The 22,194-nt window shown below is 35.8% G+C and overlaps 1 protein-coding gene across 1 annotated transcript; it reads left to right on the forward strand.

Annotated features, from left to right (window-relative positions):
• Nucleotides 1-2,140: 2,140 nt before the first annotated feature.
• Nucleotides 2,141-4,168, forward strand: LOC146372142 (uncharacterized). Its single transcript, XM_084953425.1, has 4 exons — nt 2,141-2,195; nt 2,928-3,263; nt 3,810-3,920; nt 4,059-4,168. Exons 1-4 carry the CDS (start codon nt 2,141-2,143, stop codon nt 4,166-4,168), a joined length of 612 nt encoding a protein of 203 aa, XP_084809551.1.
• Nucleotides 4,169-22,194: the final 18,026 nt, after the last annotated feature.

Here is a 22,194-nt window from a genome sequence, read left to right on the forward strand (position 1 = left end):
TTTCCAGACAGAATGAAAATAGCAAAAGTTATACCTCTATACAAATCTGGAAACAAACACCATTTCACAAACTACAGGCCTGTCTTTTTACTACCTCAATTCTCAAAAGTTCTTGAAAAACTGTTTAAAAACAGACTGGAAAAATTTATAGATAAACATAAACTACTCACTGAGAGTCAGTACGGATTCAGATCAAGCAGATCAACATCATCGGCACTATTAGATTCAATAGAATACATCACAAATTCCATAGACAAAAAGCAATATGTGGCTGGGTTATTCATAGACTTGACAAAGGCATTTGACACTATAGATCATGATATATTAATAAGAAAACTGGAACGTTATGGTGTCAGAGGGGTAGTTTTAGATTGGGTCCGGAGTTATTTAAGTGACAGAAAGCAGTTTGTGAAAATAAATGGTGGTTGCTCCTTATGTATGGACATTGCTTGTGGTGTACCCCAAGGGTCAGTTTTGGGTCCAAAATTCTTCAACTTGTACATTAACGACATCTGTAAAGTGTCCAAAGTATTAAAAATGGTTCTCTTTGCTGACGATACAAACATTTTTTGCTCTGGTGATGATCTGCAGAATTTATTGGAGGATATGACTAATGAAATAAGTAAAGTGAAGTTCTGGCTTGATAAAAATAAATTATCATTAAATTTGAATAAATCTAAACTGATGTTATTTGGAAATAGTAGTTTAAATACAAATGCAAAGATTCAAATAAATGGTGTTGATATTGAAAGAGTCAGTGAAAATAAATTTCTGGGGGTAATAATAGATGAAAAACTTAACTGGAGAGCTCACGTAAGATATATTCATTCCAAAGTATCACGAAGCATTGCAGTACTAAACAAGGCAAAACAGGTATTTGACAGAACATCACTTCATATTCTATACTGTTCACTGGTTTCACCATACTTAAGCTATTGTGCAGAGGTCTGGGGCAATAACTATAAAACCACATTACATTCACTTTTTACTCTTCAAAAAAAAGCAATTCGAATCATCCACAATGCAGGTTATAGGGAACATACAAACTCACTATTTTTGCAGTCTGAAATTGACGATATAGTGAAATTCCAAACAGCACAAATTCTATTCAAAGCAAAAAATAAAGAACTGCCAGGTAATATTCAGAGTATGTTTTTTTTGAAAGAAGGAAGTTATAATTTAAGGGGTTTTTGTAACTTCAAAACAATGAAGGTACGTACTACAAGAAAAGGCTTTTGTGTTTCTGTTCATGGAGTGAAACTATGGAACAGTCTGAATATGGAATTAAAGCAATGTCCAAACATAAAACTGTTCAAAAAGAGTTATAAAAATATGATCTTCTCGAACTATAAAGAAAAGGAAAATATTTAAATTAAGTGAATGTCTCTATTTAAAGACGAACAAACAAACAAAAAACTCATGATGTGATATTACAGTAAATAGTATATCAGAAATCTGTTCACTATTTTTATTACAAATTATATCAGTAAGGAAGCTGACTAAATATTATCTGATAATTTATGGCAAAGGGGTGGGATTAAATAAGTGTATACTTCTTCCCACTCCCTTTCAACATGTATGTTTTTTTGTATGTAATTTGTATAGTATTTTTTTTCTCTCTTATTTTCTTTTCTAAATGTACTTGTATATTGTTCACATGTTGAAATAAATTACCAAAAAAAAAAAAAAAAAAAGAGCAAAGTCTTGCTTACCATCACCAACATGGATTCTGTTAAACACTGAACAAGCAATATGAGTTTGCACAAGACAATTGGTACAAATACATACTTTGATATATGGCAGTGGGCAGGAAGTGTGCTGTGGCTTTAGTGGAGATAAAACTCTACAACACATTATTTAATATCCTATAAAATTACTCTTATTTACCTCCACCAAAATTAGTAAGACTGCAGTGTCAGTTTGGTTGAGAAGGGGTCTACACATTTGAAAAACTGAGGGAATTCATATGATCTACATTAAAAAATAAATACAAGAAATAACCATAACATTGAAAATAACCACAGCCTGAATGAGGAGGAGACAGGAAGTAAACTAGATAGGCATGTGTCTTTGACAAGTACAACAGAGTTTGCCAGTTATAGATGTGACAAAATGAGAAGGAAAACCAGAACAAAACGTGATGATTGAACACAAATTCTTCAACATTTCTCTGTTTTTGTTGCTTCTTTATTCAGGTAAGGAAACCTTTACAAATACTCTAAAACATAATTTTTACTTAATATCAACAACAAATTTCAAACACACATTTTCAGATATGAAAATTAATTAGCTTTGCAAACCTCTTCCTACTGTAACACTTTATCAGCATCTAACTTACTGATTAGATTATTGTTAAGATTAACAGATGCATTAAGAAGTTTTGAATAATTCACTGTCTTAATGATAGACGTCTGATATTGATAAGTATGTTCAGTTACAATAGTCACCAAACTCTTGTTTTGTCTCAATTAATAGGTGTAATTTCTACATCAATTTTCTTTTACCTACTTTAGCTTTTATGCTGTGATACTTTCTGTTTGCTTTCTGCATTTATTTTTATATTCCTCCTTTGGAGTCTTTGTGGAGCAAATCAGCTGAACTTGTTGTTTTGAACTGGTTGTTAAGAGAAAGCTGAAAGTCTTTATGAGGACATCATGATTCACTAATTAAAGGAAGCTCTCCGTGTATCTAGATGTATTACAAGGTCTGTGTTTTTTTATATTTGTGCTTCAGTTTGAAGGTAAGGATACATGTAACATGTAAGAGATTTTTTTTCTTCTTTTGAGTTTTACTTTATTTTGAAATCCAAGAGAGCTGGGCTTTTGTTTGACAACCCAAATCAAGTTTTTTGTTAGTTCTTTTGTAATAAGAATGTAAATCGTCTCCGTTCAGACAAGTATTGTTTTTTTTCTCTGTTATATTCTCAGGAGATCTAAGTGGAGATCTTTCACTCTCCTTCACTGTCAGAGATGGAGATAAAGTCACTTTGCCTTGTGAAAACGTGGTCAAAAATCATCACAACTGTGACACTACCACCTGGCTCTTCATTCATTCAAGAGGCACACCAGCAGTAGAGCTGGTTAATCTTGGACAGATCAAAGAAACAGTCAAATCAGACAGACTGAGTGTTACAGCAGAATGTTCAGTGGTTATAAAGAAGGTCACAGCTGAGGATGTTGGTCGTTACACCTGCAGACAGTTTAGAGGCAATCCAGGGAGACAGCAAGGTCCAGATGCTGTGGTTTATCTGTCTGATGTCATCAGTAAGTATTTACACCACAATATGTTGGAGTTCAAACTGTGTTGTTAGAGCAACATAATGAAACATTACATTTAGTGAAAAGAAATGTATTCATACTTTTTAATTCTTCTTGCGTTTATCTTCACCAGTGACTAGAAGAGCAGGGATCAGGTGACTTTAAACTGCTCTGTGCAGGTACATGGACATTGTGAACACAAAGTGAAGTGGATCCATTACAGTGAAGGTCTGAATAGAGATTACTCAAACATAAAAACATTACAGTCGTCCTGCTCTGCTACTGTGACTTTTGTAAATTCTTTATACAGTCACATATCTAACTCTGACTGTAAGTGTAACGTAACAACAGAAGATGACAAAGAGCAGCTTTTTACCTTCAGCCCTCATTCATCAGGTAAGAAAGGAGGAGAGATTTTAATGATTATGATGAACTTTTGAAAGTAACTTCACATTATTTGCTTATTTTAACAACTTAAAGTTTTAACTGACAGACAATTTATACAGACAATTTATTAGTGAAAGGTCCACTGAATCTTCTTTTTTCATTTAGGTGAAGAAACAATTACAACAGTTAAATTGGAAATCACAATTGGAAATACAATAAGAGCAGGTCTGGGGACAAAAGAGTTGGAAAGCATGGAAGGTTCAAGAAAATTACAAAGTAATGCCAACTTGTCCTCTGTATCATTTTTCCTCCGCTTTCTGAATTTCAGAATGAAAAGTTTGAGGTTTGTGTTGTGTGTTTTGCAAAGAAAAATACATTTAAAATATGCTTTTCGTGTTTTCTTTATCTTCCCAGGCTGGTCCTTGTACAGGCTCATCATTGTGGCTCTGGGTTTAGCAGCACTTAATGCTGCTGTTGTGATCGTCAACATCTGGATAAGAGTTGGTGAGAATAACCATATATGAACAAGATTTTGTTTGTGGAAGCTAAAGTTGACTCCTTACTTGGTCCTTTTAGGGAAAAAAGCACAGATGGAGGAAAACACGGTGAGTTTGTTAACTTTTTTCGGACAAAGTATACACAATAAATAGGCGATCACACTGAATTTTGGATAAAACTGTATTTTCTGGCTCATGAACAAATAGAACCCATCAGGATAAAAGAAAATCTTTACTTTGTCGGCTTATTAGTCTGATTGTGCTAAATGCAAAACGCAGTTACAGTTTTAATGACGTTCATTATTCTGTATTTTACAGATCTGCAAAGATGAGGTTGATGATGGAGCAGTGAACTATGAAAATGTCCAATCTTCTGATGAAGTTTGACCGACCCTCCTGCTTCTGGCAGATCTCACATATCAGCACATCAACGTGCTGTATATTTCTTTTTACCTTCATACTCAACCTTTTAAACAGAAACTCGTGCTCTTGCTTCAGTCACAGTTTGGATAACGATACTGAAACTGTGATACTCTCCTACTTTGAAAACCAAAGTGACTTTTATAAAAATAACTTCCTGCATCAGCTGTAAAAAGCTTCTTGTTTTGTTTTTTGAAGTGACCAGTATTTTTAATGGTTTTTCAACATTTATGTGCTTTGTCTCAGAATCCTTGAGGACAGCCTGGAAATTTTGTTGATAAACTTGGATAAAGATTTCTCCCCGATTCAAAAATTTACCAGCCATTTTCCCTCTACCTTTCTGTTGTAGCAGCAGAGGCTAGAGCTTAGTTTTATCACTCTGTGTGAGGAAGAGCTGATTTAATCAGAACTAAACATCTTTCTGCTTCCGTAATTGCCCCCTGCTGTTCGACCCCTTTTAGAAAGGCTTTCCTTCTAGTGTACACGCGTAGTCAACACATCAAAGAGGAGACTTCAAACACACAAAAACTAACAAAAAATACAACTTTTTATTCATTTATTTTGTAAGAATTTTGACTTGAATGTAGCTCATTTTCATTAGAAAAAAAGAGACTTGAGAGAAACGCATTTTTATGAAAGTCAGGCATTTTGATTTAATATTCACATTTTGTTTTGATTGCCACACAATAGCTTCACTTGTTCTAAAGGCTCACCAGCTTTTACACATTTCCCTGAGCGATGGCTTTCTCACAAAGTTTACACATGCAACCCGGACAGGTATTATGCCTTAAGTCACAGCTGCAGACTGAGACTCTTGTCTCTGTCTCAGTGCTACTACACACATTTGATGGACTAACAGGTTGTTCCTTCATCTCTTCCATCAGGAACAGAGCCCCCGGGCTCTCTCCCAGGGAACTGCAGCCACCGCTGAACAGCATCATTCCCAAAGTCAACAAGCTTTGCAATAGCTTTAAATGTCTGCATTAAAATGGGAAAGTCTGACACCATTATCCTCAGTCAAAAATCCTTTTTAAGCTGCTGTTTTCCTAGTTAAGCCTAATTTGTGTGCCCAGGTACATCCAATGTATTTTAATAAGCATATCTGTGACAAAAGGGATTCTGCTCTGTACAAAAGTTTAAAAAGTCAAAGTAAACATCTGTCATTTCAGCTATATACAGTATAGTATATAGAGAGACGAGACTACGAGGCTCCAATTACATCAGTGCAAAAAACCAAATAGATATAAGAACAGTAAGAAAATAGATATACACTTTATACACTAAATATAAACAAAAGTACGTCTTTGTGTTTCCATTTAAACAGAAAAAAACAGATGAAATGGGATGGAGAAGGTGTACATAAATTATACAACATACCACAGTACGTTGCACATAAATATTGTTTCTATAAAACACAACATATTTTGTTTTGGACAGCTCTGATAATGTAAAAATGTTTTCGAGATCCTATATTATTTGAAAGTACGTATTGTGACTCTGTGGAAAAGCATCAGAATCAAGGAACTAATGTGAGCAAGAAGGCACCGTACCGTACTGTGGTCGAAACTTAAAATAAGCTGTGGTCCATTGACACCAAAAGTGATTCAGGTGTTACTCCACCTGTTTATAATCTCTCACACCCAATAAAATGTGTTAAATAGGGGCGATGTTGCAGTGACACCAAACTCCTCATCATGCAACTTTAACCTGTAACGTGCAGTTTACCTGCATAAAATGGCAAGAAATTGGTTTCACATGATATGTGAAAGAAAACTAAGCTTTTAAGAAAACCGACTCATAGCACTAATAGTAATAAAGATGAGCAGGATTATTTGCTACTTATGCAACAGTCAGCAAGCTAGTTGATGACATTTTAGAAATCAATTCTTAGTTAATGACATTGTCTTCCATCTTCTCAGTTATAATTATAGAAGATGTGTCTCTGCATGACATAAGATGGAGTGTAAGGAGCTCCCCCAAGAGGACCCAAACACAGGACAAACACCTCAAACCAACTGTCAAGCATGCTGGTTCAAGGATGGTGATGTGAGCTCGTCCTGCAGCCACAAGAGATGGGCATCTTGCAGTCGATGAACTCCTCTGTATGCCAAAGTTTTCTAGAGTCCAAAGTGAGGCTGTCTTTCTGACAGCTAAAGCTTCTCCTAAATTACACCATGCAACACGATAATGACCCCAAGCACCACAGCAAATCTATAGCATGGTAGTCCAGTCCTCAACCTGACTGAAATGCTGTGTTTAAAGGAATGCTTGCAAATGTCAATTAATTTAAGCAGCTGAAGTTATTGCTGCTAACTGCTGGTTCTGTAAACTAATCATAGAATGATTGCGATATCGAACTAAAACAAATGCCTGAATCCTAAATTGTGGATCTCTCATTGTGGTAATCAAATCACTAAATGTGATTCAGAATTTTTTCTTTTGTATATATTATTTTACATCCAGTGGTTAATAAGAGAGTAGATATTTTGATTATAGTTAGCAAAAATTCAGAATAAAATCTGGATTTAGATACATAAAAGCCTCTTATTCATTCTGTGCCTGGCGCTTGCATTTCTGTACCGTCACATACGCTAAGCCCAGTTTCTCAATGATTGCCTGACACTGTTCTGGTTAAGTGATGAAAAACTCAGAGGCAGGTTTCACCCATAGCAGAGGGTCTGTGTTGAATCAGCAACTTGCAAAACTAAATCAAAACATGGACTATTGATTCTAAAAACAGAAATTGCAACAAAGTTCAACATTTACTTCATTTACGCAATTAAATCACCTGAGCAGCTTTACTCATGAAATTATAACAGTAAGCTGAATTTATATGCAGTGAGATTTACTGATCAATTACCAAAGGGAAGATTTATGCCTGTAAAGAAGAGGACTCCCTTACTACTATTTATATTAGGGTGTTTAGGCAAATGTTTCCCCCAGGGGTCCAGACACCATTTAAAGGTTCTGGGAGAGGCCATGGGTTAAGGGAGTGTGGGGAATCCTTTGTCCTTGGGTTTTTATGATAATAGGTATGGTGTCAGATTAAAGTGTAAAATATTTAATAATATGAAAATGTAAAATGTATTCATAAGTTGATGTGTTGTATAATGTGGGACAAGGTTGGGATTTAAGAACTTACCTGTTAGTGGAATAATGGTTTAGCCTGTGACAGCTGAAAGTATTTAAGGCTGCTAGTTGTCAGTAGATGTGTGAATTGTTTGTGAGGAGAGCTGCATGAAGATTAAATTCTTTTTATTCCACTAGTTTGTCTTGGTCTGCCTCACTGTAAAGCCAGCCGCAAACGGCCGCCCTGTTCCAATGCCATAAAAAAAGGTTGTTCATGAAAAGTAGGTGGCATCTGATCTACTGTAACCTGTTGAGGAAAGCTGTCTTTCCAGCCCCACTCTCTGATTTTTCTTTTCTTAAAAAAAACAAACGTTTTCAAAGTTATGTGGTTACAAATGTATTTTGGAAATATTGAGCAGTGCGAAAACCTGCACTGATCTGACCTAATTTCTTCCTCGTCCTGATTCCTGACCTGGCTAAGGTGGTTCTGGCATCTGACAAGGATTCCTTCTGGGCGTCTCCCTGGTGAGGTGTACTGGCTGTGTACCACTGGGAGGAGGCCCTCGAGCTGGAGAGGGAGGTCTGATGTTCTCTGGTTAGACTGCTGTCCCCGCGACCCGGTCGCAGATAAATGAAATGGGTAGAGCAAGTTTAGTTTGTAAAGAATGCAATTGTTTCCATGCAGGAAATCTATAGCAAAAAGAAGAGATGAGCCCTTCATCACAGATGGTGTGGTCACCTGCAGGTTCAAGGTCATTGCATCTCCAACCCACATCGATAGCCACTGTACTTGAGGGAAGTTTGGACGATGTTAAACACTTTCTTCAGGCAATTGTATTTGGATCACCTAAATCAGGGGTCCCCAACTCCAAGCCTGGAGGGCCAGTGTCCTGCAGTTTTTAAATGTGTCTTTGATCGAACACAGCTAATTCGAATGGCTAAATTACCTCCTCAACATGTTTTGCAGTTCTCCAGAGGCCTGGTAATGAACTAATCATTTGATTCAGGTGTGTAGACCCAGGGTGAGATCTAAAACCTGCAGGACACTGGCCCTCGAGGCCTGGAGTTGGGGACCCCTGACCTAAATTCATGACAGTAATTCAAGCGGTAATGCCTAGACGGACAAACAAACCATCCTTAACCTCCTTGGACCTGACGTCCACATATGTGGACATCACATTTTGGGTTATTTAGACCAAAAAACTCAACACCATCTTACCAGATAACACCAGCTACAATATTGGTAATGTGTGTGTTGTTCAGCAGAACATTGTCCAGTATGTTGGCTGATATACTTTATTTACCTTTGAAAATAAAAGTTGATCTGATTTTAATGAATTACAAGGAGTGTTTTTAATTATTATCTTTGAAATAAACGTACAGTGCTTATATTAACTGCTGAATTAGAAAAAATAATGTGCTCTTAAAAACACTCATCTATTTAAAGACTACACAAGCTGTGTTAATTATAGTTATACCATAATCCTTTGTGCCAGCATGTGATGTTAAATATACATAAACAGTATGTGTTATCAAATGATAGATAGATAAGTATTTATTGTCATTGTCAGAGAACAATGAAATTGCGTTTGGAGCTTCCGTACAACCCATAAATACAATAATAAAGAAAATAATAAATACCCCTTAAAACCCAAGTGTAAATATTTAACCCAGTGTGACTCCAGTGCAATAAGACAATCCTTAGCAACAACATGAGAACATGACAAGTAATGTTCATAAGAAATTCAGACAAAGACCTGAGAAACATGACAAAGTACAACAATGCAACCCATTCAATATTATTATTGTACTGTGAGATATGATGTCAGATATGATAGTTATCTATTTAAGAAAGAGGGGGGGGGGGGGGGGGGGACAGGAGGGGGAAAGAGAATAAAGATATGATGCACCAATGCAGACCAGTTCAGTGCTATTAAAGAGTTGGATATGGTTATTGTCCGTGAGAGGGGGGCAGAGAGTTCAGAAGCCTCACAGCCTGTGGATACAGGCTGTTGGCCAATCTGGATGTTCTGGCCTGTATAGACCTGTACCTTCTCCCTGAGGGCAGCAGGTGGAAAAGGTGGCGCGCAGGGTGATGTTGGTCCCGCAGGATACTATGCACCCTCCTCAGACAGCGAGTGGGGAAGATATTACTAATCTCTGGCAGACTTGTTCCAATAATTCTGCCAGCTTCTTTCACCACCCGCTGGAGTGCTTGCTGATCGGCCTTGGTGCAGCTGGGGAACCACACTAGAAATCCATACGTCTGAACACTGCTGATGGCACAGTTGTAGAAGTTCAACATCAGAGATCTGGGAATGTGTGCGCTCCGCAGTCTCCTCAGGTAGTAGAGGCGCTGTTGGGCCTTCCGTGCAACTGAGGTGATATGGTTGCCCCAGGACAGGTCCTCGGTCACAGTTACCCCCAAGAATTTAAAACTACTCACCCTCTCCACCGCCTCACTGCCAATGAAGAGAGGCAGATGGTTGTTATGAAAGTGCAAAACTCTTTGTTAGGAATCTCTACCTCTGATAACAAGTTTCATGCTTTTTCAGATTTTTAGGAAAAATGGGCCAGAATTCAGTAATCTCAAGGAAAAAAAATCAAAAACAAAACAAGACCCAACCTCCAGAAGCTTTGCTTATTCTTTGGTCAGCATTTTCTTTACATTGTATTGTATTTTCTGTATAGTCATTTGGTTTTCTTTGTTCTTTTTAAGCATGCTTTATGAAAAATGTAGTTCAGTAAAAACAAATGGAAAGTCCAGGCTTTTCTATGTGCTGAATTGAAACCCATTTTAATACTTGACATAATTTCTAGTATAATTACTATGTTTTGTGAGGATATAGTACTTGTGTAGCATTTATTTAATTATTCAGTAATCAATATGAAGTAAAAAGTTTTGATCCCAAATATGATTTTTCCAAAAATAATGCTTGTCCAACATATCTAACCTGTTACTGTAAAGTTCATAACAAAGTCATAATAACCTGATATTTTGAATCCCTATATATCATTTCCTTTATGCTTATATGCTGTCAAACAATGGCAGTAAACAGTGTTAAAATAGCTCTATATAGCATTATCTGTTTAACCTTAAGATTAATCTTGAGAAGAGGTCAAAGGTAATAGACTGTTAGCATGAGACCACTCTACAAAGAAGCTACACCATTAGGACTGACAGTTAACAAATGTGCTATAGGCTTACCCTGAAAATAGTGAGTTTTACAAGATTGATTTTCGTGACAAAGGCTTACACAGGCCTAAGCTCACTTATGACCACCAAAGCTGGAAACCAGACCTCAACCAATCCCAAGGCTAACTGGCACGCTAGCCTTTTAAAAACACTTGCTAAATGTTGTCATTGCTAACGTATACCTGTATTACAGCATGGTGAGTAGCAAGAAAGCTAAGTTATTGTTACCTTTGAAAATAAAAATGTGAAGATGTAATATTAGCATGAGCTATATGCTAATGTTATTCACTGAAGCAAACATCTGAGTTACTGACTTGCTCCTTTCTAATACATGTTTATTTCTGGATATTCCTACATGCCTACATGGTTATTATACATCCCACATAAAGGGTGACAAACGCAGTAACTGTAAATGGCCATAAATTTACTGTAAATTACATTGCGGTGGGCTCAATTCATATAGTTCTATGACATGTTGGCAACAGTAACCAGGGCCCACCTAGGGTATATAAAGGCTGCGCAGCGTTCCATTCGTCACTTTGGACCTGTTCTTGGGCTTATCTTCACCTGCTCCAAACTCAGCCTGTGGAAAGATAACTTTTGGAGAATATTCCTACTGAAAGCGGATTTTACTAAAGCCACAAACAACTACTGCATCTTTGGATCGTTTGTACTTGTGTTTCATCAGAACAGGAAAGCTAGAAGATGGCTCGCTGTGGATCCCGACTCCTCGACACTCACTTGGACTTCCCTGCAGGTACATTTCAAAATGTCTTTAATTATTTTAAGGGTCACAAAATGACTGTAATAATTTAACAAGTTCCAGTGTGAATATCATTTTTAATGTGATCAAAATATTTTTAGTCCACGATTTTCCCCGTAAATTGTTTGTTTGCTTTAAATTTTCTGGGAGAGGTGTAGAATTTATTAAGGACTGGTGTATGAATTAGAAAAAGGCATTACTTTGATTTGAAGGCTTTAAATTTGACACTTTTTTCCCAGTAAAATGGTTAAAAAATAGCATAACGGACTTAAATTCGTAAAATGCCTCCGAATCAGTTTCTGTGGTAACGGCATCTTCAAGACATGCCATCAAAACGTTAGAACGTACAGGTGTAAACGCAACAGATCCCTGGTAGGTTCTAACATCAATTTCTTCTCCAGCTCAAAGGCTTTATTTAAATAAACTATCATTTTTTCCCAGCTACAGAACACATAATGAAAGTAGAAATTAATCATGAAGTCAAACTTTTATGAAAATGTGTTTTATGTTTAAAACTGTGTTTAAAGTTCTACTTTACACACAGAGTAGGCTGCCTTGGTGGAGGTTTGGTGCTCTTCTTTTAAAAATGGATGCTTCACTTAATGATTGTGAACATAGTTGAGATCTTGTTTTCGTCTCACATGAACATGAACAAGTACAAGTGCCATTGAGTCTGACATAAATGTAGCCTAAAATGCTGTCATGCTCATCATCTGCTCAAACTAGCAGACTTAGGTTGCTTTAGCACTGGGTGTCTATTACATTCCTAATGTTATTTTAATGTTTCCTCACAGGTCGTTTTGACTACATTGCTCAACATCCCACAGAAGAAGGCCTTTCTGAAGTCATCAGGATCCTTGATGACAGTCTCCCGATCAACATCTTTTCTGATGAAGCATGGGACACTGATGCCGAACATGTCAGTGAAGGTGAGTGCATTGCTCTCTCCCCCTCTTCTCATCAAGAATTGGATGCTGATGTCAAGCGTGACAGTGAAGTGCAAGGTGAGTACCCCTCCTACATCCTTGAAAACGATGAGTGTCAGTGTTGGTAAGACACTTTATTACACTGAGGTCTGGATATTTTAAATATCTTTGACTTATTTTACACCTTGTAGTGTTTAAGTTGTCCTTTCTGTCTTGCAGTGTTGGTAAGGTATTTTCTTGCACTGAGGTCTGCTTATTGTGAATATCATATGCTTGTTTTTACACCCTGTAATGTTTAAGTTGTCCTTTCTGTCTTGTAGTGTTGGTAAGGTATTTTCTTGCACTCAGGTCTGCTTATTGTGAATATCATATGCTTGTTTTTACAGCCTGTAGTGCTTAAGTTTTCCTTTCTCTCTTGCAGTGTTGGTAAGGTATTTTCTTGCACTCAGGTCTGCTTATTGTGAATATCATATGCTTGTTTTCACACCCTGTAATGTTTAATTTGTCCTTTATTTATTACAGTGTTGGTAAGGTATTTTCTTGCACTGAGGTCTGCTTATTGTGAATATCATATGCTTGTTTTTACAGCCTGTAGTGCTTAAGTTTTCCTTTCTGTCTTACAGTGTTGGTAAGGTATTTTCTTGCACCGAGGTCTGCTTATTGTGAATAACTTTGACTTGTTTTTTACAGCCTGTAGTGTTTAAGTTTTCCTTTATCTATTACATTGTTGGTAAGGTATTTTCTTGCACTGAGGTCTGCTTATTGTGAATATCATATGCTTGTTTTTACACCCTGTAATGTTTAAGTTTTCCTTTATTTATTACAGTGTCTTTAAGGTATTTTCTTGCACTGAGGTCTGCTTATTGTGAATAACTTTGACTTGTTTTTTTACACCCTGTAGTGTTTAAGTTGTCCTTTATTTATTACAGTGTTGGTAAGGTATTTTCTTGCACTGAGGTCTGCTTATTGTGAATAACTTTGACTTGTTTTTTACACCCTGTAGTGTTTAAGTTCTCCTTTATTTATTACAGTGTTGGTAAGGTATTATCTTGCACTGAGGTCTGCTTATTGTGAATATCATATGCTTGTTTTTACAGCCTGTAATGTTTGAGTTGTCCTTTCTCTCTTGCAGTGTTGGTAAGGTATTTTCTTGCACTGAGGTCTGCTTATTGTGAATAACTTTGACTTTTTTTTTTACACCCTGTAGTGTTTAAGTTGTCCTTTCTGTCTTACAGTGTTGGTAAGGTATATTCTTGCACTCAGGTCTGCTTATTGTGACTATCATATGCTTGTTTTTACACCCTGTAGTGCTTAAGTTTTCCTTTCTCTCTTGCAGTGTTGGTAAGGTATTTTCTTGCACTGAGGTCTGCTTATTGTGAATATCATATGCTTGTTTTTACACCCTGTAATGTTTAAGTTTTCCTTTATTTATTACAGTGTCTTTAAGGTATTTTCTTGCACTGAGGTCTGCTTATTGTGAATAACTTTGACTTGTTTTTTTACACCCTGTAGTGTTTAAGTAGTCCTTTCTTTATTACAGTGTTGGTAAGATATTTTCTTGCACTGAGGTCTGCTTATTGTGAATAACTTTGACTTTTTTTTACACCCTGTAGTGTTTAAGTTTTCCTTTCTGTCTTACAGTGTTTGTAAGGTATTTTCTTGCACTCAGGTCTGCTTATTGTGAATATCATATGCTTGTTTTTACACCCTGTAGTGTTTAAGTTGTCCTTTATCTATTACATTGTTGGTAAGGTATTTTCTTGCACTGAGGTCTGCTTATTGTGAATATCATATGCTTGTTTTTTACACCCTGTAGTGTTTAAGTTGTCCTTTCTCTCTTGCAGTGTTTTTAGGGTATTTTCTTACACTGAAGTGTGCTTATTGTGAATATGTTTGACTTGTTTTTACACCCTGTAGTGTTTAAGTTGTCCGTTCTTTCTTACAGTGTTGGTAAGGTATTTTCTTGCACTCAGGTCTGCTTATTGTGAATATCATATGCTTGTTTTTACACTCTGTAGTGTTTAAGTTGTCCTTTCTGTCTTGCAGTGTTGGTAAGGTATTTTCTTGCACTCAGGTCTGCTTATTGTGAATATCATATGCTTGTTTTTACAGCCTGTAGTGTTTAAGTTTTCCTTTCTGTCTTGCAGTGTTGGTAAGGTATTTTCTTGCACTCAGGTCTGCTTATTGTGAATATCATATGCTTGTTTTTACACCCTGTAGTGTTTAAGTTCTCCTTTATTTATTACATTGTTGGTAAGGTATTTTCTTGCACTGAGGTCTGTTTATTGTGAATAACTTTGACTTGGTTTTTACACCCTGTAGTGTTTAAGTTTTCCTTTCTGTCTTACAGTGTTGGTAAGGTATTTTCTTGCACTGAGGTCTGCTTATTGTGAATGTCATATGCTTGTTTTTGCACCCTGTAATGTTTGAGTTGTCCTTTCTCTCTTGCAGTGTTGGTAAGGTATTTTCTTGCACTGAGGTCTGCTTATTGTGAATAACTTTGACTTTTTTTTTTACACCCTGTAGTGTTTAAGTTGTCCTTTCTTTATTACAGTGTTGGTAAGGTATATTCTTGCACTCAGGTCTGCTTATTGTGACTATCATATGCTTGTTTTTACACCCTGTAGTGCTTAAGTTTTCCTTTCTCTCTTGCAGTGTTGGTAAGGTATTTTCTTGCACTGAGGTCTGCTTATTGTGAATATCATATGCTTGTTTTTACACCCTGTGGTGCTTAAGGTTTCCTTTCTCTCTTGCAGTGTTGGTAAGGTATTTTCTTGCACTGAGGTCTGCTTATTGTGAATATCATATGCTTGTTTTTACACCTTGTAATGTTTAAGTTTTCCTTTATTTATTACAGTGTCTTTAAGGTATTTTCTTGCACTGAGGTCTGCTTATTGTGAATAACTTTGACTTGTTTTTTTACACCCTGTAGTGTTTAAGTTGTCCTTTATTTATTACAGTGTTGGTAAGGTATTTTCTTGCACTGAGGTCTGCTTATTGTGAATAACTTTGACTTGTTTTTTACACCCTGTAGTGTTTAAGTTCTCCTTTATTTATTACAGTGTTGGTAAGGTATTTTCTTGCACTCAGGTCTGCTTATTGTGAATATCATATGCTTGTTTTTACACCCTGTAGTGTTTAAGTTTTCCTTTCTCTCTTGCAGTGTTGGTAAGGTATTTTCTTGCACTGAGGTCTGCTTATTGTGAATAACTTTGACTTGTTTTTTACACCCTGTAGTGTTTAACTTTTCCTTTCTCTCTTGCAGTGTTGGTAAGGTATTTTCTTGCACTGAGGTCTGCTTATTGTGAATAACTTTGACTTGTTTTTTTACACCCTGTAGTGTTTAAGTTGTCCTTTATTTATTACAGTGTTGGTAAGGTATTTTCTTGCACTGAGGTCTGCTTATTGTGAATAACTTTGACTTGTTTTTTACACCCTGTAGTGTTTAAGTTCTCCTTTATTTATTACAGTGTTGGTAAGGTATTATCTTGCACTGAGGTCTGCTTATTGTGAATATCATATGCTTGTTTTTACAGCCTGTAATGTTTGAGTTGTCCTTTCTCTCTTGCAGTGTTGGTAAGGTATTTTCTTGCACTGAGGTCTGCTTATTGTGAATAACTTTGACTTTTTTTTTACACCCTGTAGTGTTTAAGTTGTCCTTTCTGTCTTACAGTGTTGGTAAGGTATATTCTTGCACTCAGGTCTGCTTATTGTGACTATCATATGCTTGTTTTTACAACCTGTAATGTTTAAGTTTTCCTTTATTTATTACACTGTTGTTAAGGTATTTTCTTGCACTGAGGTCTGCTTATTGTGAATAACTTTAACTTGTTTTTTACACCCTGTAGTGTTTAAGTAGTCCTTTCTTTATTACAGTGTTGGTAAGATATTTTCTTGCACTGAGGTCTGCTTATTGTGAATAACTTTGACTTTTTTTTACACCCTGTAGTGTTTAAGTTTTCCTTTCTGTCTTACAGTGTTTGTAAGGTATTTTCTTGCACTCAGGTCTGCTTATTGTGAATATCATATGCTTGTTTTTACACCCTGTAGTGTTTAAGTTTTCCTTTCTGTCTTACAGTGTTTGTAAGGTATTTTCTTGCACTGAGGTCTGCTTATTGTGAATATCATATGCTTGTTTTTTACACCCTGTAGTGTTTAAGTTGTCCTTTCTCTCTTGCAGTGTTTTTAGGGTATTTTCTTACACTGAAGTGTGCTTATTGTGAATATCTTTGACTTGTTTTTACACCCTGTAGTGTTTAAGTTGTCCGTTCTTTCTTACAGTGTTGGTAAGGTATTTTCTTGCACTCAGGTCTCCTTATTGTGAATATCATATGCTTGTTTTTACACTCTGTAGTGTTTAAGTTGTCCTTTCTGTCTTGCAGTGTTGGTAAGGTATTTTCTTGCACTCAGGTCTGCTTATTGTGAATATCATATGCTTGTTTTTACAGCCTGTAGTGTTTAAGTTTTCCTTTCTGTCTTGCAGTGTTGGTAAGGTATTTTCTTGCACTGAGGTCTGCTTATTGTGAATATCATATGCTTGTTTTTAAACCCTGTAGTGTTTAAGTTCTCCTTTATTTATTACAGTGTTGGTAAGGTATTATCTTGCACTGAGGTCTGCTTATTGTGAATATCATATGCTTGTTTTTACAGCCTGTAATGTTTGAGTTGTCCTTTCTCTCTTGCAGTGTTGGTAAGGTATTTTCTTGCACTGAGGTCTGCTTATTGTGAATAACTTTGACTTTTTTTTTTACACCCTGTAGTGTTTAAGTTGTCCTTTCTGTCTTACAGTGTTGGTAAGGTATATTCTTGCACTCAGGTCTGCTTATTGTGACTATCATATTCTTGTTTTTACACCCTGTAGTGCTTAAGTTTTCCTTTCTCTCTTGCAGTGTTGGTAAGGTATTTTCTTGCACTGAGGTCTGCTTATTGTGAATATCATATGCTTGTTTTTACACCCTGTAGTGCTTAAGTTTTCCTTTCTCTCTTGCAGTGTTGGTAAGGTATTTTCTTGCACTGAGGTCTGCTTATTGTGAATATCATATGCTTGTTTTTACACCCTGTAATGTTTAAGTTTTCCTTTATTTATTACAGTGTCTTTAAGGTATTTTCTTGCACTGAGGTCTGCTTATTGTGAATAACTTTGACTTGTTTTTTTACACCCTGTAGTGTTTAAGTAGTCCTTTCTTTATTACAGTGTTGGTAAGATATTTTCTTGCACTGAGGTCTGCTTATTGTGAATAACTTTGACTTTTTTTTACACCCTGTAGTGTTTAAGTTTTCCTTTCTGTCTTACAGTGTTTGTAAGGTATTTTCTTGCACTCAGGTCTGCTTATTGTGAATATCATATGCTTGTTTTTACACCCTGTAGTGTTTAAGTTGTCCTTTATCTATTACATTGTTGGTAAGGTATTTTCTTGCACTGAGGTCTGCTTATTGTGAATATCATATGCTTGTTTTTTACACCCTGTAGTGTTTAAGTTGTCCTTTCTGTCTTGCAGTGTTTTTAGGGTATTTTCTTACACTGAAGTGTGCTTATTGTGAATATCTTTGACTTGTTTTTACACCCTGTAGTGTTTAAGTTGTCCGTTCTTTCTTACAGTGTTGGTAAGGTATTTTCTTGCACTCAGGTCTGCTTATTGTGAATATCATATGCTTGTTTTTACACTCTGTAGTGTTTAAGTTGTCCTTTCTGTCTTGCAGTGTTGGTAAGGTATTTTCTTGCACTCAGGTCTGCTTATTGTGAATATCATATGCTTGTTTTTACAGCCTGTAGTGTTTAAGTTTTCCTTTCTCTCTTGCAGTGTTGGTAAGGTATTTTCTTGCACTGAGGTCTGCTTATTGTGAATATCATATGCTTGTTTTTACACCCTGTAATGTTTAAGTTTTCCTTTATTTATTACAGTGTCTTTAAGGTATTTTCTTGCACTGAGGTCTGCTTATTGTGAATAACTTTGACTTGTTTTTTTACACCCTGTAGTGTTTAAGTTGTCCTTTATTTATTACAGTGTTGGTAAGGTATTTTCTTGCACTGAGGTCTGCTTATTGTGAATAACTTTGACTTGTTTTTTACACCCTGTAGTGTTTAAGTTCTCCTTTATTTATTACAGTGTTGGTAAGGTATTTTCTTGCACTCAGGTCTGCTTATTGTGAATATCATATGCTTGTTTTTACACTCTGTAGTGTTTAAGTTTTCCTTTCTCTCTTGCAGTGTTGGTAAGGTATTTTCTTGCACTGAGGTCTGCTTATTGTGAATAACTTTGACTTGTTTTTTACACCCTGTAGTGTTTAAGTTTTCCTTTATCTATTACATTGTTGGTAAGGTATTTTCTTGCACTGAGGTCTGCTTATTGTGAATATCATATGCTTGTTTTTACACCCTGTAATGTTTAAGTTTTCCTTTATTTATTACAGTGTCTTTAAGGTATTTTCTTGCACTGAGGTCTGCTTATTGTGAATAACTTTGACTTGTTTTTTTACACCCTGTAGTGTTTAAGTTGTCCTTTATTTATTACAGTGTTGGTAAGGTATTTTCTTGCACTGAGGTCTGCTTATTGTGAATAACTTTGACTTGTTTTTTACACCCTGTAGTGTTTAAGTTCTCCTTTATTTATTACAGTGTTGGTAAGGTATTATCTTGCACTGAGGTCTGCTTATTGTGAATATCATATGCTTGTTTTTACAGCCTGTAATGTTTGAGTTGTCCTTTCTCTCTTGCAGTGTTGGTAAGGTATTTTCTTGCACTGAGGTCTGCTTATTGTGAATAACTTTGACTTTTTTTTTTACACCCTGTAGTGTTTAAGTTGTCCTTTCTGTCTTACAGTGTTGGTAAGGTATATTCTTGCACTCAGGTCTGCTTATTGTGACTATCATATGCTTGTTTTTACAACCTGTAATGTTTAAGTTTTCCTTTATTTATTACACTGTTGTTAAGGTATTTTCTTGCACTGAGGTCTGCTTATTGTGAATAACTTTAACTTGTTTTTTACACCCTGTAGTTCTTAAGTAGTCCTTTCTTTATTACAGTGTTGGTAAGATATTTTCTTGCACTGAGGTCTGCTTATTGTGAATAACTTTGACTTTTTTTTACACCCTGTAGTGTTTAAGTTTTCCTTTCTGTCTTACAGTGTTTGTAAGGTATTTTCTTGCACTCAGGTCTGCTTATTGTGAATATCATATGCTTGTTTTTACACCCTGTAGTGTTTAAGTTGTCCTTTATCTATTACATTGTTGGTAAGGTATTTTCTTGCACTGAGGTCTGCTTATTGTGAATATCATATGCTTGTTTTTTACACCCTGTAGTGTTTAAGTTGTCCTTTCTCTCTTGCAGTGTTTTTAGGGTATTTTCTTACACTGAAGTGTGCTTATTGTGAATATCTTTGACTTGTTTTTACACCCTGTAGTGTTTAAGTTGTCCGTTCTTTCTTACAGTGTTGGTAAGGTATTTTCTTGCACTCAGGTCTCCTTATTGTGAATATCATATGCTTGTTTTTACACTCTGTAGTGTTTAAGTTGTCCTTTCTGTCTTACAGTGTTGGTAAGGTATTTTCTTGCACCGAGGTCTGCTTATTGTGAATAACTTTGACTTGTTTTTTACAGCCTGTAGTGTTTAAGTTTTCCTTTATTTATTACATTGTTGGTAAGGTATTTTCTTGCACTGAGGTCTGCTTATTGTGAATATCATATGCTTGTTTTTAAACCCTGTAGTGTTTAAGTTGTCCTTTCTCTCTTGCAGTGGTTTTAGGGTATTTTCTTGCACTGAAGTCTGCTTATTGTGAATATCTTTGACTTGTTTTTACACCCTGTAGTGTTTAAGTTGTCCGTTCTTTCTTACAGTGTTGGTAAGGAATTTTCTTGCACTCAGGTCTGCTTATTGTGAATATCATATGCTTGTTTTTACACTCTGTAGTGTTTAAGTTGTCCTTTCTGTCTTGCAGTGTTGGTAAGGTATTTACTTGCACTCAGGTCTGCTTATTGTGAATATCATATGCTTGTTTTTACAGCCTGTAGTGTTTAAGTTTTCCTTTCTGTCTTGCAGTGTTGGTAAGGTATTTTCTTGCACTCAGGTCTGCTTATTGTGAATATCATATGCTTGTTTTTACACCCTGTAGTGTTTAAGTTTTCCTTTCTGTCTTCCAGTGTTGGTAAGGTATTTTCTTGCACTGAGGTCTGCTTATTGTGAATGTCATATACTTGTTTTTGCACCCTGTAATGTTTAAGTTGTCCTTTATTTACTACAGTGTTGGTAAGGTATTTTCTTTCACTGAGGTCTGCTTATTGTGAATATCATATGCTTGTTTTTACACGCTTTAGTGTTTAAGTTGTCCTTTATTTATTACAGTGTTGGTAAGGTATTTTCTTTCACTGAGGTCTGCTTATTGTGAATATCATATGCTTGTTTTTACATGCTTTAGTGTTTAAGTTGTCCTTTATTTATTACAGTGTTGGTAAGGTATTTTCTTTCACTGAGGTCTGCTTATTGTGAATATCATATGCTTGTTTTTACATGCTTTAGTGTTTAAGTTGTCCTTTATTTACTACAGTGTTGGTAAGGTATTTTCTTGCACTCAGGTCTGCTTATTGTGAATATCATATGCTTGTTTTTACATGCTTTAGTGTTTAAGTTGTCCTTTATTTACTACAGTGTTGGTAAGGTATTTTCTTTCACTGAGGTCTGCTTATTGTGAATATCATATTCTTGTTTTTACATGCTTTAGTGTTTAAGTTGTCCTTTATTTACTACAGTTTTGGTAAGGTATTTTCTTTCACTGAGGTCTGCTTATTGTGAATATCATATTCTTGTTTTTACATGCTTTAGTGTTTAAGTTGTCCTTTATTTACTACAGTGTTGGTAAGGTATTTTCTTTCACTGAGGTCTGCTTATTGTGAATATCATATGCTTGTTTTTACATGCTTTAGTGTTTAAGTTGTCCTTTATTTACTACAGTGTTGGTAAGGTATTTTCTTGCACTCAGGTCTGCTTATTGTGAATATCATATGCTTGTTTTTACAGCCTGTAATGTTTAAGTTGTCCTTTCTATCCTGCAGTGTTGGTAAGGTATTTTCTTGCACTGAGGTCTGCTCATTGTGAATATCATGTTCTTGTTTTTACACCCTGTAATGTTTAAGTTTTCCTTTATTTATTACAGTGTCTTTAAGGTATTTTCTTGCACTGAGGTCTGCTTATTGTGAATAACTTTGACTTGTTTTTTTACACCCTGTAGTGTTTAAGTTGTCCTTTATTTATTACAGTGTTGGTAAGGTATTTTCTTGCACTGAGGTCTGCTTATTGTGAATAACTTTGACTTGTTTTTTACACCCTGTAGTGTTTAAGTTCTCCTTTATTTATTACAGTGTTGGTAAGGTATTTTCTTGCACTGAGGTCTGCTTATTGTGAATATCATATGCTTGTTTTTACACCCTGTAGTGTTTAAGTTTTCCTTTCTCTCTTGCAGTGTTGGTAAGGTATTTTCTTGCACTGAGGTCTGCTTATTGTGAATAACTTTGACTTGTTTTTTACACCCTGTAGTGTTTAAGTTTTCCTTTATCTATTACATTGTTGGTAAGGTATTTTCTTGCACTGAGGTCTGCTTATTGTGAATATCATATGCTTATTTTTACACCCTGTAATGTTTAAGTTTTCCTTTATTTATTACAGTGTCTTTAAGGTATTTTCTTGCAC

The sequence above is a fragment of the Perissodus microlepis genome, chromosome 15, assembly GCF_051167445.1.
Source record: "Perissodus microlepis isolate ML-2025 ecotype Zambia chromosome 15, ASM5116744v1, whole genome shotgun sequence".
In the NCBI taxonomy this organism is placed as follows: domain Eukaryota; kingdom Metazoa; phylum Chordata; class Actinopteri; order Cichliformes; family Cichlidae; genus Perissodus; species Perissodus microlepis.

Excerpts from the sequence above, each read along its gene's own strand:
- LOC146372142 (XM_084953425.1), top strand. The coding sequence starts at position 2,141 with ATGATTGAACACAAATTCTTCAACATTTCTCTGTTTTTGTTGCTTCTT. Across the intron at positions 2,196-2,927 it reads TTTGTTGCTTCTTTATTCAG|GAGATCTAAGTGGAGATCTT; the intron begins GTAAGGAAACCT and ends TTATATTCTCAG. Across the intron at positions 3,264-3,809 it reads TTATCTGTCTGATGTCATCA|GTGAAGAAACAATTACAACA; the intron begins GTAAGTATTTAC and ends TTTTTCATTTAG.